At 35.7% G+C, this 13,137-nt stretch overlaps 1 protein-coding gene across 6 annotated transcripts in view; it reads left to right on the forward strand.

The window, feature by feature from the left end:
- Window positions 1-13,137, forward strand: part of BANP (BTG3 associated nuclear protein) — a 136,853-nt gene that overhangs the window by 19,039 nt on the left and 104,677 nt on the right. For 3 of the 6 annotated variants that reach the window (XM_010287714.1, XM_010287713.1, XM_010287712.1), the window contains exons 4-5: window positions 3,257-3,379; window positions 4,157-4,332. In XM_010287714.1, coding sequence (XP_010286016.1) covers window positions 3,257-3,379; window positions 4,157-4,332 — 299 coding nt within the window. The remainder of the gene's footprint in view (window positions 1-3,256; window positions 3,380-4,156; window positions 4,333-13,137) is intronic. The other 3 variants (XM_010287717.1, XM_010287715.1, XM_010287716.1) reach the window with 1 other exon arrangement.

The raw sequence follows: 13,137 nt of genomic DNA on the forward strand, positions 1-13,137 counted from the left end.
CAAACTGCAGTCTAAGACAATCCTTTGAAACTCTCCTTTTTCAAGCGTAATGATGCCTTTTTGTATTGGTCCCAATTGTTATTTTCTTTTTCTTCCAGATAAGTAACTGCTCAAGTATCACAGCATTAGCTCTGAAAAATTTTGGCCTCATGCCTCGTTGTCAGAATTTGTCAGCAAATTCTGTAGCCATTTTTGTTCCATGTAGAACATGGACCAGAATTGTAGTTTCTTGGTAAACATGTATGATGTTTTGAATGGAAAGGTGACTTCATCCTCCTCATACAGGCTGCTTTTGAAAGCATCGTTCTTCAGGACTTAAGCATGAAACATAAATGCCTTCTCCTTTAAGACTGAAAATGAATTGAGTGAATTTTACTGGAGTCTTTGTGTTGGTAGATACAGAACACAGAAATAATCTTTTACCCAACACTGACGATTCCTGGTAATAGACAAGAAACTTCATTCAGTTATTTTCAACTAGAGCTCCTGCTCAGGCAGGTTAATCACAGAGAAAGGTTAATTGGTCGTTGTAGATTTGTTGTGCTGTGTTGAACACTTCCAAAGACTTATTTTAGCTGTTCTCTACCACTGTGCTGTGTGACTTGTTTTCTCTCCAAACTGCTTTATAGATTCTTTGAGTCCTTACAACTTGATAACAGTTCATTTCCAAATGTAAAACAATCGATGGACAATTTGGTGGTAGTTGTGGCTTGTTACAGAGGTTTTCCTTGTACGTGTGGTGTCTGTTTTTTCTTTTGTGCTGTATAGCCAGGAAAATACATGTCAGTAAAATGGTATGTTTAGTTAGTGGCTCCTCCCAAAACAACTGTGAAGGTGGATTTTTCCTGTCAATAATCCACTCTGCTAACTGGGAAAAGTTAATTCTTAGAGAGGAGCCAGTGTTTCCATCGGTGTTTGTTTGGGCATAAATTTGGAAAAAAAAAAAAAGAAAAGAAAAAGTTTATGCATTGAAGTAAGCAAGCTTGAACATACATTGATGCATTGAAGAGGGGATAAATCTGTGCTGCTGGGTTGTATAAAAGTATTTCCTTATTCTAAATTTGCTTAAATTAGCTGTATGCCATCCAGCTCAATCTCTAGATTGTCTTCCTTAAAAATGAATATTCCTTAAAAAAAGGGGGCCTGGGGTGGAAAACCCCCAACTTCTTTCTTATTTTATGCCAATTTTTAGTGCTAAGACTCTTTTTCAAATATAACCTAAATATGTGAAAAATCCTAAGGACTTCATAAATGTAATTTTATTGCATTTATCTCTATAGCTGAAATTAATTATTCAGAGTGTTCATTAAAAATAAGCTTTGGTAAGTGACATTTTAAACAGGCATTCAGAAGTGATTGCAAGAAAGATGGTGATAAAGAACAGGAAGTCTAAAAGGAAGTTTAGAATTCTTGAACATTTTATCCTGGCCTGTAAAAACTTCAACTGTAGATATTTGGACAATTTCAGACATGTAACGAGAACACGTATTGCTGCTAAACTGGGGCGACTGCCAGCATTGCCACGTGTCAGTATTTTATCAAGTATTTGGTGTGGCTTTTTTTTTTTAAATGTTTAGTGCTGGCATTGAGAAAATAGACAGAAATTAGCTTTTTTTTTTAAATAAAAAATGAGAGTTTTTTTCCCTTGATAATGGAGAAAATTTTGAAAAGATGACTATGAAAACATCATAAACCCTTATGCTCTTGATAGCAACTAAAATAAACCAACTGAAAACCCCCATTTGTTGCCTAATACAGTTCGAACTTCACATACACATGGAAAGCTATAGTACACGCTGTACTTGTCTGATTAGACAAACATCTTCCAGAGCTTCTCAAGGTTTGCACTCCAACAGATCATTGGCAGTCCATGAGGAGTCCCATTTGCTGCTAGCAACAGATGCAGTTACTGTAAGAGGGAGGCAGGGCATTAGGCCTGGGGCTTTCTGTATCCAAAAAAACCTGTGGTCAAGCATTTTATCTGTGCCAAAGATGAGATCCATTTGTTGTTAACTCTTATGACAGTTTCTTATCTTTTCTTTAGGTCTTAATGATGGATATTGTAGCGCTTAAAGTCTTATGTAGACACATGAATATTCAAGCAAGCAGGCGCTCTGTTACAGCTGAAATAAACAGAGCTGCTGTCATCAGATTTGTTTAATCTGTGTTTCAACAATTAGCCAAGGAACACAGTTAGGAAAAATAAATGACTATCAGTCACGTTTGAGATGTTGGACCAGTAAAAACAATAGTGGACTATTCACTGTGGGAAGCAAAGAGAACGAAGAAGGCCTTCTCTGTCACTAAAACACAAATTTTCTTCTAAGTTCTTTCCTTAAGTTTACCATGAGCACAGTGGAAATAGTCTTAAATATCAAAACCATGCCTTAGAATATTGAGTAATGGTGTGGGAATAATGTTAATAATATCTGAAACCAAATTAAATGATAAGCTGCATGCTGGAGACAATTTACTTCATATTTACTTTTGTATTATAGTGCATTTTTCTATGCAGCGCTTCTCTACTTACTTCCTTCTACATTGTCATCACAAGGGACAGAGAAGGCTTTCTGGTTTCTCACACACTAAATGCTTTTCTGTTGTTTGGTTTGGATTTTTTTTTTTGTATGTTAAATGCACACAAGAAATAGTTTAGTCTTGTCATTATTTAAAGTCACAGTCTGTCCCTGATCTGCTCTGATGCCCCTAGTACCACTCTAATCTCCCTGCCCTCCACAAGCCCCCAGCCCTGGAAGACACTACATGCTTTTTAACTAAGCTCATCATCCAATTTTGCAATAAATACTTTTAATTTTTTTTCCCATGGGAGTTATCCTACTAAAAATGGTGCACTACCATGTAAGTTGGCCATAGTATCTCTGAAAATGCTCACTCTCAGACTTTTCAAAACAACAATTTGGTGGCTCTCTGGAGCTGTGATTTACAGACTTCCTCCTGTGTAACTTGAATTGATGAATTCTTTATCGCTTTGCCGGGGGTCGTGGACTTTTATATGATTCCAATGAAGCCATCTATCCTCTGAAAAAAAATGAGTACTTGAAATGGTACATGTCAAATTGGATGGATTACCAGCTTTAGCATTTGATACATAACCACGATGCTGGGAGAAAGAGCAATACTTAGAGGCAGTCTCTGTTTTCAAGTAGACTATTTAAACCATAAGACTGTGTTAATGTATTATTTATAAGGTTTGCTTCTTTACATTCCATTTTCCTCTCTGATTTTTGTCTTGTAGTGTTGTCCCTCAGACCACAGTAATACTGAACAACGACCGGCAGAATTCAATTGTAGCCAAGATGGTTGGGCAGGAAGAGCCATTGAGCAGAGCAGCGGATTCTCTGGAAAATATCCTTAGCAAGTTAGTAGCAGTTACGGGAATCCTTCCCCTTCATTCCTTCCTTTGACTGATGAATATCAGTCTCTGCAGCAATTTGAAATGCAAAATGGAGAATGTTCTAGGTAATGGCGGGGGGGAAGAAATGTTGAACCAGTACTTGAGTATTTTATTAGGCTGACAGTTCTGCCTAGGGAAACCTTCTATCAGCAATAAAGGTACAGAGCAACGCTTCACTCTCGATGGGGAGAGAACATCTTGGAGGATCTGGGATTAGTTCAATGTTAGCTGACAGCTGATGGCTGAAAGAAAGAGTGCCCGTAGCTACATATCTTTTACACGGATGCACAGTCACTTGGGAACATGCCAAGATCCTGTATTTAACCAACTGAAGAAGGAATGTGCAGCAGCCCAGGAAGGCTTGTTAGAATTTGTACTATCTAAAGCAAATTTTAAATTAAGTGGAATTGGAGATTCTGGGTAGAAAATGTTTGTAAATAACACTGTTTTATAACACGGTCTTATAAATTATTTAGCTATTTTCTGTTTTGTACACTGGGCCTAGACTTTTCCGTTGATGCAAATTTAGAAAGCGTGCATCTAAAATTTTTTATTTCTTTTGCTATTTTCATTCCATTTTATTTTGCTGGATAGCTCCGAATTACAAACAGGAGTAGGTTTGTGTGAAGGAGTATGCTTTTATAATGCATTTAATTTAGTCAGTGTTTTGAATTCCCTTATGATGCTATTCCTGATCAAGGATTGTGTTTTCCCAAAGTTCTGTACTTTTCTTTTCCATAGCGCTGTTCCTGGACGTAGGCAGAACACCATAGTGGTGAAAGTTCCAGGGCACGATGACAGTCACAATGAAGATGGAGAGAGTGGCTCTGAGGCCAGTGACTCAGTTTCCAACAGTGGACAATTAGGAAGCCAAAGCATTGGGAACAATGTCACGCTTATTACGCTGAACTCTGAAGGTACGCTGATCTAACTATAAGGCTGCTTGAGCAAAGTAAATGCTGTGGTGGAATGGACTAAGATTCAGCTGGAAACTTCAGAGATCCTGCCATGGGTCCAACCTCAAATTGTTAGGCAGTACAGCAAGCATCAGATAGGAGTGAATGAATCTGAATGAATCATTTGGCTGTTTTTTCATTTTTACTAGTTTTGCAGGCAGAACAGCTAATTAAAATGACTTAAAAAATTTAAAGTATGTCCCACTATAGCAGTGTAGCTTTATATTTTAAACCCTTTAAATTAACACATGCAATCTGCAGGATTTCCTGTCACCAAGTTGGAATATTGTTTGAGGAAAATAAATGTCTTCTGTAGGAAAGAGAATCTACTAGTCCGTCTCCTCCTGTAACTTACTATGACAGTCCACTTGTGTAATTCTTATGCATGTAAAATAGTCATTTTAGCAACTGTAAACAAATTTTATAAGGAAATCATATTAAAAACAGAGTGTTAACAGGACAGTGTGTAGTGTCAGATTTTTCTGAAGATTCTTTAGGTCTTAGATACAGAAATCAAATGTAAACAGATCTAAGAATTTTAGATTAGCCTTATAAAGATATTTTATTTTATGTGGTTGGAAATACTGAAATTAATGTTAGTTGCTATATTTTAATCACAAACAAGATCGTATAAAGGACACTGAGTTTTAGATGAAAACAGTTTATAATAAATTATGCTTTATGCTTAGTTTGAAGGTATCAGTGATTTTTTTTGATGCGGATGTAATTTGAATCCTGGACTTCAATTTAGTAATTTTCCTAATTACTTTTAAAAACACATTTATTGAATATTTACTTAAGTGTTGTTCTGGATGTGGTAATTCATATTTGCATTCATGTACCAGAGAATAAGTTACTTCAGGAAGTTACTGCAGCAGAATGCACTTGGGAGGTGACCTTTGTACTTAAGAGGTAAATGTGTTGCCTTTTTGATCTCTAACATTGAAACAGGAAGACTGTAATGTAGGAGCGATTCAGTTTCTTCTGCATCATCTCCAGCTGTTGGTAAAAGCATGTTGGGTGTGAACAGGTTAGGATACAATTAGTGGTAAGGATTAATTCCAGATAGCCTGAAACTGGGTATTTAAGAGTGCATTCAGAGGATTTCAGAACTGACTGATGATTCAATGAGATGCTTTAAAACTTCAGAAGTCAGTCTAATCAGTCTCATGCATCAAAGATTGTTTCCGAAAATGTTCTAAGGCATCTGAACCTAGGATTCTTTGACTTTTATGGATACTTGTAAAACTTATGCATATTATAAAGAGCTTTTAGGTTCTGTCCTGTTTGTATGTTGTGAGACAGAGTTGCTTCAGAAGGGTCAATGGGGAGTTAAAGGAGACAGAGACAGACTGAGGAGTTCCTCTCAAAAAAATGATTGGATTGCAGATAGTGCTGATATTTCAATGTGAAACTACATATAAAACTTAGTCTTTGTGGCGTCTGTTAGTATTTTATACAACTCTTGTCAGCTATGCCAAGGAGTTTCTAATATTAGGAGGGTATTTCTTGTCTAATGCCCTTTTTGACGTGGTGATTTGGCACAGATTTGCACAGAGAAATGTGATGTTGGCCTTTTATGCCATTGTTGTATATGTAAATTTTGAAGAAACAGCTAATCCATTAATGTCTTCAGATCTGATTTTCTTCAGACGTTTAGAACGCTCATCCATTAAAAATCTCTCCAAGATTGATGAATGCTTTGAGAATCAGATTAGTAATCCCCCATACCTACCTCTTCTTGCCCTCACGAAGATGAGAGAGGACCACTTGCACAGAAGGAATGCTAAGCGAACTAGCCTGCAGTATGTCACAAAAATTAAATTATTAATAAAGTGATGAAGAATAATAGGTCGGTTGTGCAAACTCATTTTCTTCAGCAGTAAAAGGCAAAAGTTACAGCACCCATCAGCTTGCTTTCATTGTCAGTGAAAGAATTCTGAGTGATTTCGAGCTGCTAAAAGGAATCTTGATTGGTCGTAAAATACGAGGGGCTGAGAATGGCGTACTTCAGCCCTTATGGACTGAGGCTAAACACCAGGTTTTCAGTATGACTCCCATCTGTTGTCTTGTGTCCGGAATGCAAAACTAAGCTATGTTTATAGTTGGGCTTTAGCTGACTTTGGATATGGCATTGACCTGTGGATATTTTCAGCATTTAGTTAATAGATTTATATAAAGGCATTGTTTGCTCTCTGCTGGCTGTTTTGAAAGAGCATTTAATCACATATGGCAGTTTAAAAAATATCAGTGTTACTGCCTTTCTATTTGTGAATAATTATACAGAAACATGGAGCCCAGTTCCTGGTTCCAATAATGGTCTACAATAATTTTTTTTTTTCCTGACTGAACATTGTGACTTTATTAGATCTTCAGCTGAAACCAGGACAATTACTCTTTTTGCATGTGCAGTAAGGCATGTTCTCTCTTTTCTTTGAGCAACAGTTACTTGATTCTTTTGCTTTTCACAAGACTGAAAATGTTCATCTATGTTACAGATGCAGTTAATGTCCTGCAACGTCTTCATTTTAAGATGTAGTATTTACTGAACTGAAAGCACTTAGAGATAATGAATGTCTAATTTTTGTGACTTTTTTCCAAATTTAACTTTGTAATAATTAATGTCCTTTCACATGAGGATGATAGTAGGAATGTCAACACCTGATGTGGTCATTGGACTGCAGTTCTGAAAGTGGTGTTCATGAAGTAATCTTGCACAATTGAAGGTAAAACCCAGAAAGAATAGAACTATTCAATATTGAATTTCCAGTGTAAAATCAAATTGAAACAGGCTAGAAGGCTTACTAGTAAGTGACTTACTGTTTTTATTAATGTCATATGGCATAGAAAATATCAAGTGTATCCTTATTCAGCCAACTAAGAAATGGTGTTTTTTCATTTAATTTGTAATTTTACCTCACAGGTATTAATAACTGTCCAAAGTGATTAGTCCGTTGTTGTTCTGAGTGCATATGTTAGAACGTGTCTTTTCTGCTCTAACTTTGTTGCAAGCCCAAGTGGATCTTCTGGGGAAATTGGAGAACAGCAGTTGGTATGGATGTATAAATGGTAGCACAAGTAAACCATGTGCTCTAGATGTCAAAAAACTTTTCTACAAATGGGAGGATAATTTCATACTAAGATCAAAGCTCAAAACTCTGTTTTACCAAGCTTCTCTTAAGAAGATCGCTTCTTCCAGAGATACTGTTTGAAAGAATTGAATGCCACTGATCCTCTGTGAGTTTAAATGGGGAAGGGACATCAACTTAAAACTGATTAACTTTGAATCTGTGGTTTCTGGAGACCTGGATTGAAGCCTTCATTTAAATCCGAAGTGAAAAATACAAACTTTTTTGACTGTACTGGGACAAAGTACTGAATGAAGAAGCCCCGGTGTGTCTGAACTGAACTCATATTTGAGTAGAAGTGAAAAAGCAGAAATGTCTTAAAACAGCAAACATGCAACCTACCAAATAAAACCGTGTCCGAGCTACTCTATTCTGGTAATTTAAACTGCTCAAGCAATGCTAAAATGTTAATTGTAAGTGCTGTCTGTAAGGTCTAAAACTTAATCATCGCACGTCTATTTTTCTGATTTGGGAAAAAATCCCCTCCGTGTATTTTTAACACAATACGTTAGTGATGTTTAAAAAGGTCCTCTTCAAACCAGAGATCTTTTTGTTGTGTAATTCTCTTAGTTATAATCTTAGCTAAGAAGTTCTGATTTGGAAGAACTTCTGGAGGGCTCCTCTGACAGTTGTGAAGCTGTCCTTACCCACAGTGCACTTAACTACATAAATCTCAGGTCTGGTTAACCTTTCTTTTCTCTTTCTCTCTATCTTTTGAAACATCAAAGCTATGGAGGTAACTCATATATTGTGGTAGAAATGCAGCAAAGGAGTTTACATCAGGAGGTATACCTTTGTGTTTTCATATAAACGTGTGGCTTTTGGAAAATTTGGCTTTTGGCTTTTGGAAATTTGAAGTACCCAGCTGTTCTCATGTTTTTAGAAGTCTTTTGTGTACCAATTATTCTCTGAATACATGAACAGAAATGTTTTCTGGAGAAAAGAAACCACCAAACATGAGTTATAGTGTGATCTGTCAAACTTATAAACAAACCATTTTGCTGTGTGGGTATCGAAGAATTTGGATAGAGGCTGGTTTTCTGAAAGGTTTTGGTAGATGAAAACAATGTAGATATAATGAAAATTAATGTTTTTGCTGTGTTTTCCTGGGGCACTGTATGCTTATTCTTCAATCTGGAGGAAACCTGTATTTAAAAATGTATGGAAATTTCCTTGTTGGTTGTCCTCTTTTTTTTTTTTTTTTTTTTTACCCCAGCATGGATTACACATCTTTCTTATTTAATGGAATAAGAAACAAACATTTATCACTAAGAAGTGTTTAAAGTAAATGTCAACAATTGATAGATGTGTTTTCCTCTTTTAAAAGTCTAGTTTTTGACATGAATATATTCTTACTGTAAGTTTTGGAGTACAGCATATTCTTACTTTAAACAAAGTTGTGCTTTTTTTTAATCTTGAACTTTCTAATTAGGTTTAAAACTGATGAGCAATTGATTAATGAAGAACATTTTTGAAACATCATCATTTGGGCTTGGTATCTATGTACATGTTGTTTTTGTGATGAACTGTTGTAGATCTTCAGGAACTGTTACCAAAAACTTGTTTGTCCATTTGTGTTTGTGAGGATTTAGTTGCTCTGTGTGTGTGTGTGTTAAATGGTTTACAATGCAGTGACTTTTATCCATCTGTTCAGCTGTGATTGGAATGGAGTTGATACTTCTCAGGTGTATTGAAGCTGTGCAGAATAGTGCGACTTAAATGTCATGGGCACCCTCCAACTTTGTACAGTTCAGTGTATTATGCAAAGTATAGACAGCACAGGAAGAGATTTTACTGTTTTCTCTGATATAGCTTTGGAGTGGGAGAGCTATAAAGTTTTATATACTGAACACGCTGAAATTTTTTTTTAATAGTTACGTGCAAGCTTGTGTGCTACATGATGTGATAACAGTATTCTATTTTCCTCTTCAGTTTTCAGATATTGTACCTTCTTACACTTTCAGGGTGGTAATCATCACTAGAAGCGTTCAAAAAAACATATACACGTGGCACTTCAGGACATGGTTTAGTGGGCATGGTGGTGTTGGGTTGATGGTTGGACTTGATGATCTTAAAGGTCTTTTCCAACCTTAATGATTCTGTGACTCTGTAATATAAGGAAAGTTTAGACTGTTAAGTTGTTTTTCAGGAGGCTGTTTTTCTGTGCTTTCTAGAATTCTTGTACATAGTCTGTAGCCTATGAGTTGGATTTCACCAGCCAAAAATGCTACAGCTGATGTTTAGTGTCCTTCTTGCACAGAACTTATTTTGCGAATTGATTCTTTAGGTCTTCATATCTCTGAAGATATTGGTACTAGCTGATTATGGGGCAAGTAAGGCCTCATGTATAGTCTCTGTTCATGAACACTTTCATCCTAATATTGTTGCATTCTTTTGGATTTTGCCTGCCACTGCAAAAAGTAATACTGTGAAGAACATTAGATCCATACTAGTTTTAAATTACAGAAGTTTTAAACCTCTGATATTAAATACCTATATTGTTTTCTGACTTTAATGAATTCTCTACTACTGGTATGTGGTTGTAATCCTGTCAAGGGTTGGTTTTCAATTGACTAAGCTATAACCTGGCAACTGCATGCACTTTCATGCTCACCACAAATCTGTTTAAAAATATTCTGACATTCTCAAATATATTTGTCTAAACTTTTTAACTGAAGAGTTTTAGCATTAGATGAAGAAAAGCAAGTTGCAGTAACTACGAACAAATAAGTTTTGGTAAGAATGGTGTGTAGATTTTCAAATGATCAACACTTAAAAGCAGCCTTTTATGTTCTTAATAGATAACATCTGAGATGAAAATAACACACTTTTGTCTAGGTTCCAGTTACATCCCATCTTATTTACTGTAAGGACTGCTCTCTGGCCTTGTATTCAGAAAGTTGTTACAAATACCATCTTCCAAACTTGTCTTTTTAACCCAATCATCTTCTCCTTGCATCCCTTTCACTACTCCATGGCACCCTTGTTACAAAGGAAGACCTTGTCCTTTGCCATCTCGCAGTCACTGTTTAGAGTTGCTCTGACTGCCTTGGCCATAGGTGACAGGTTTCCTGGCTTGTAATATTTTCACAGAGACTTTTATGCTTTCTTGTACTTTCTTGGGAGGAGATCCTCGTAACTATATATACATGACCATCCGTAATACTCACTCATAAAATTGTCCTTTTTCATGGTGTTTACATAAAACTTAGCCATAGTTAAGATAGCTTTTTAAAAATACTTTAAGGTACTCTTTATACTGGTGATGCCTACCACCTCAATGTGTTGTCACCTGCCTTCCTCACTATGATCCACCTATTGACTCCTGCCTCATTCTTGGATTGTAAAATTGCTGGGTAAGGATCTTGTATTTGTTCTGTACTTACATAGTACCTTCTGCAACACTAGATTCTGATTTAAGAGTGTTACACTCTTGGATTTATAGGAAACAGTCAAAAAGGGGGTGTTGCTTACTTGCGATTTGTCATTTGTTGGGTAAACTGCTTGGAATTAACGTGCAAAAGATCACACTTAGTTCATAAAGAACTCTTTCTGATAAGCCTTGAGCTAAAATAAAAACCACTAAATAGTGGTTTCAGAATTTTACATTTTTAAGTACTGTTTTACCAAAAAATGTGCAAACAGCAGAAAGCAAAGAATAAATAACATCCAAATATATTTACTAATGGTTTTGATAAACTACTTTCGCTGCTTTCAGGCAATTTTGTGTTTCCTCTGAAGGTGTTGAATTTTATTTTTAAAAACTTTACAGGAATTTGCCCTTCAAAATTTAACATTAGAATATTGGTAAAAACAGAATTTGCTTTTTTATGCAGCTTATGTACATTAAAAAATATTGACTTAAGCAGCTGCTTCCATTTAGCTCAGCAAAGCTCAAACGTTGAATACTTACTGTTCAACTAAAGAATAAGCTATCTAAAGGCGCTGTAATTCTTCTATACTTGCACACTTTTCTAGGAGATATGAGATCATTATTTTGCTTAATACGAGATATTGCTTTCAAGATACAAGGACTTCAAAATGTAAGGAATATTATAATAATACTGTTCTTACACATTTAGTATATGGTAACATTTAAAATATTTAATCTGTGACTTACTGTACAAACAAGAGGAGCATCTGTTCCTAAAACATTTAATGCACATTATTTTGTCCTTTTAAGTCTTTCACAATAGAGTTACTGTCCTATTTTTAATATGGAAGGAAAAAAAACCCCAGGACCTTTCATCTTTGTGGTATAAGAATGTCCCATTCAGCATTACTATGCTGCTTTAAAAGCAGATATTTTTTAAAATGTCTATGCCAAAGCCAAGACTTTGAAATTGCTAAGAAACAAACACACTGTCCTTCCCAAGTATGTGAAATGCTCTTGAACAGAGCTCCATGAAAGCTGTTTTTGAGTGATATAAATAAAATGGCAAGATCCATTGATTTAGAATTTGGTTCGGTGAACTTTACACTTGATACACTGACATACGATGTTTGGCACCATATATGATAGCTTTGTATCATATCTGCTTTCTCTGCATCCCTTTTACTGCCTTTTAAGACTATCAAAAATACAGAATTAGAAATGTAAGCATGCATTTTTTTTTGAGGCGATAAGGGAAAACTGGTCTACATAGTGTGTTAATTAAAGGATGAATAATATTTTTCCAAAGAAAATTGTTTAGTCACATATTGTCTCTAAAACTTTGCATCTGAAACAGTCAATTTACAGTAGTAGTATTAAATAGTGTTCAGAATTTGTGTTCCAGATGTGAATTCAAGCAGCTATTTGTACGTGGCCCAGACTTATCTGTCCACAGGATTTTCCAGTTCACTGCAAGATTAAATCTCACATGTTATATGATCATTTGCAGCATTTTGCTTTTCCTGCCAAGCTCCTTATGACCAGATACAGACAGCGAGAAAGAACTTTAAAATAGCAACCTTTTTATACCTTAATATTATATCTAGCTGATGTGAAGTCCCTGATGAGACTTCAACGGTTTCAGTGATTTGTTAAAGCCAAAGAAAGTGGTAGAAACTGAATTGCCTTTTTTTTTTTTTTTTTTTTAATTATTGGGAGCAAACAAATGAACAATGGTTTCTTCCAGGTATCTGTCGCAGTGATGTTTGGAATTAACAGTCTGGTCTATGTAAAGTTAAATATAACAAAGACACAGTAAACATGAAAGTGGGCAAAATTTAAATCAGAAGTCTGATTTTCTGACATAAAAACATATTTTCTAAGGGTTTAAGAAGCCGTCTAAGTCCACAGAATTCAATTTTCTCAATTTTATCTGGATTTTTATTTTAGTTGATAGTTTTAAATTGCAGATGATAGCATAGTCCTCAGTTTCTACTTCCGTTGAATAAATTCCTTGGCCTTCCATGAGTCATACAGGAAGCGTATCTCCTCTTTCTCTCATGGATTTAACTATGTACTAAAACTGGCCTTATTTTTAACAAACTAGTAATCTCGCTGATCTTATGCTGAGACTTCTGTGCACACCACAGTATTTGCTGAGACAAGTATGCTTTGGTACTACGTGCCCATATATGTTCTTTTGTGCTGTATGTTGTCTGTCTGACAACTGAAGAAAGCCAGGAGTGCAGGAGAGTGCAGGATATA

The sequence above is a fragment of the Phaethon lepturus genome, unplaced genomic scaffold, assembly GCF_000687285.1.
Source record: "Phaethon lepturus isolate BGI_N335 unplaced genomic scaffold, ASM68728v1 scaffold15485, whole genome shotgun sequence".
NCBI classification, from domain to species: Eukaryota; Metazoa; Chordata; class Aves; order Phaethontiformes; family Phaethontidae; genus Phaethon; species Phaethon lepturus.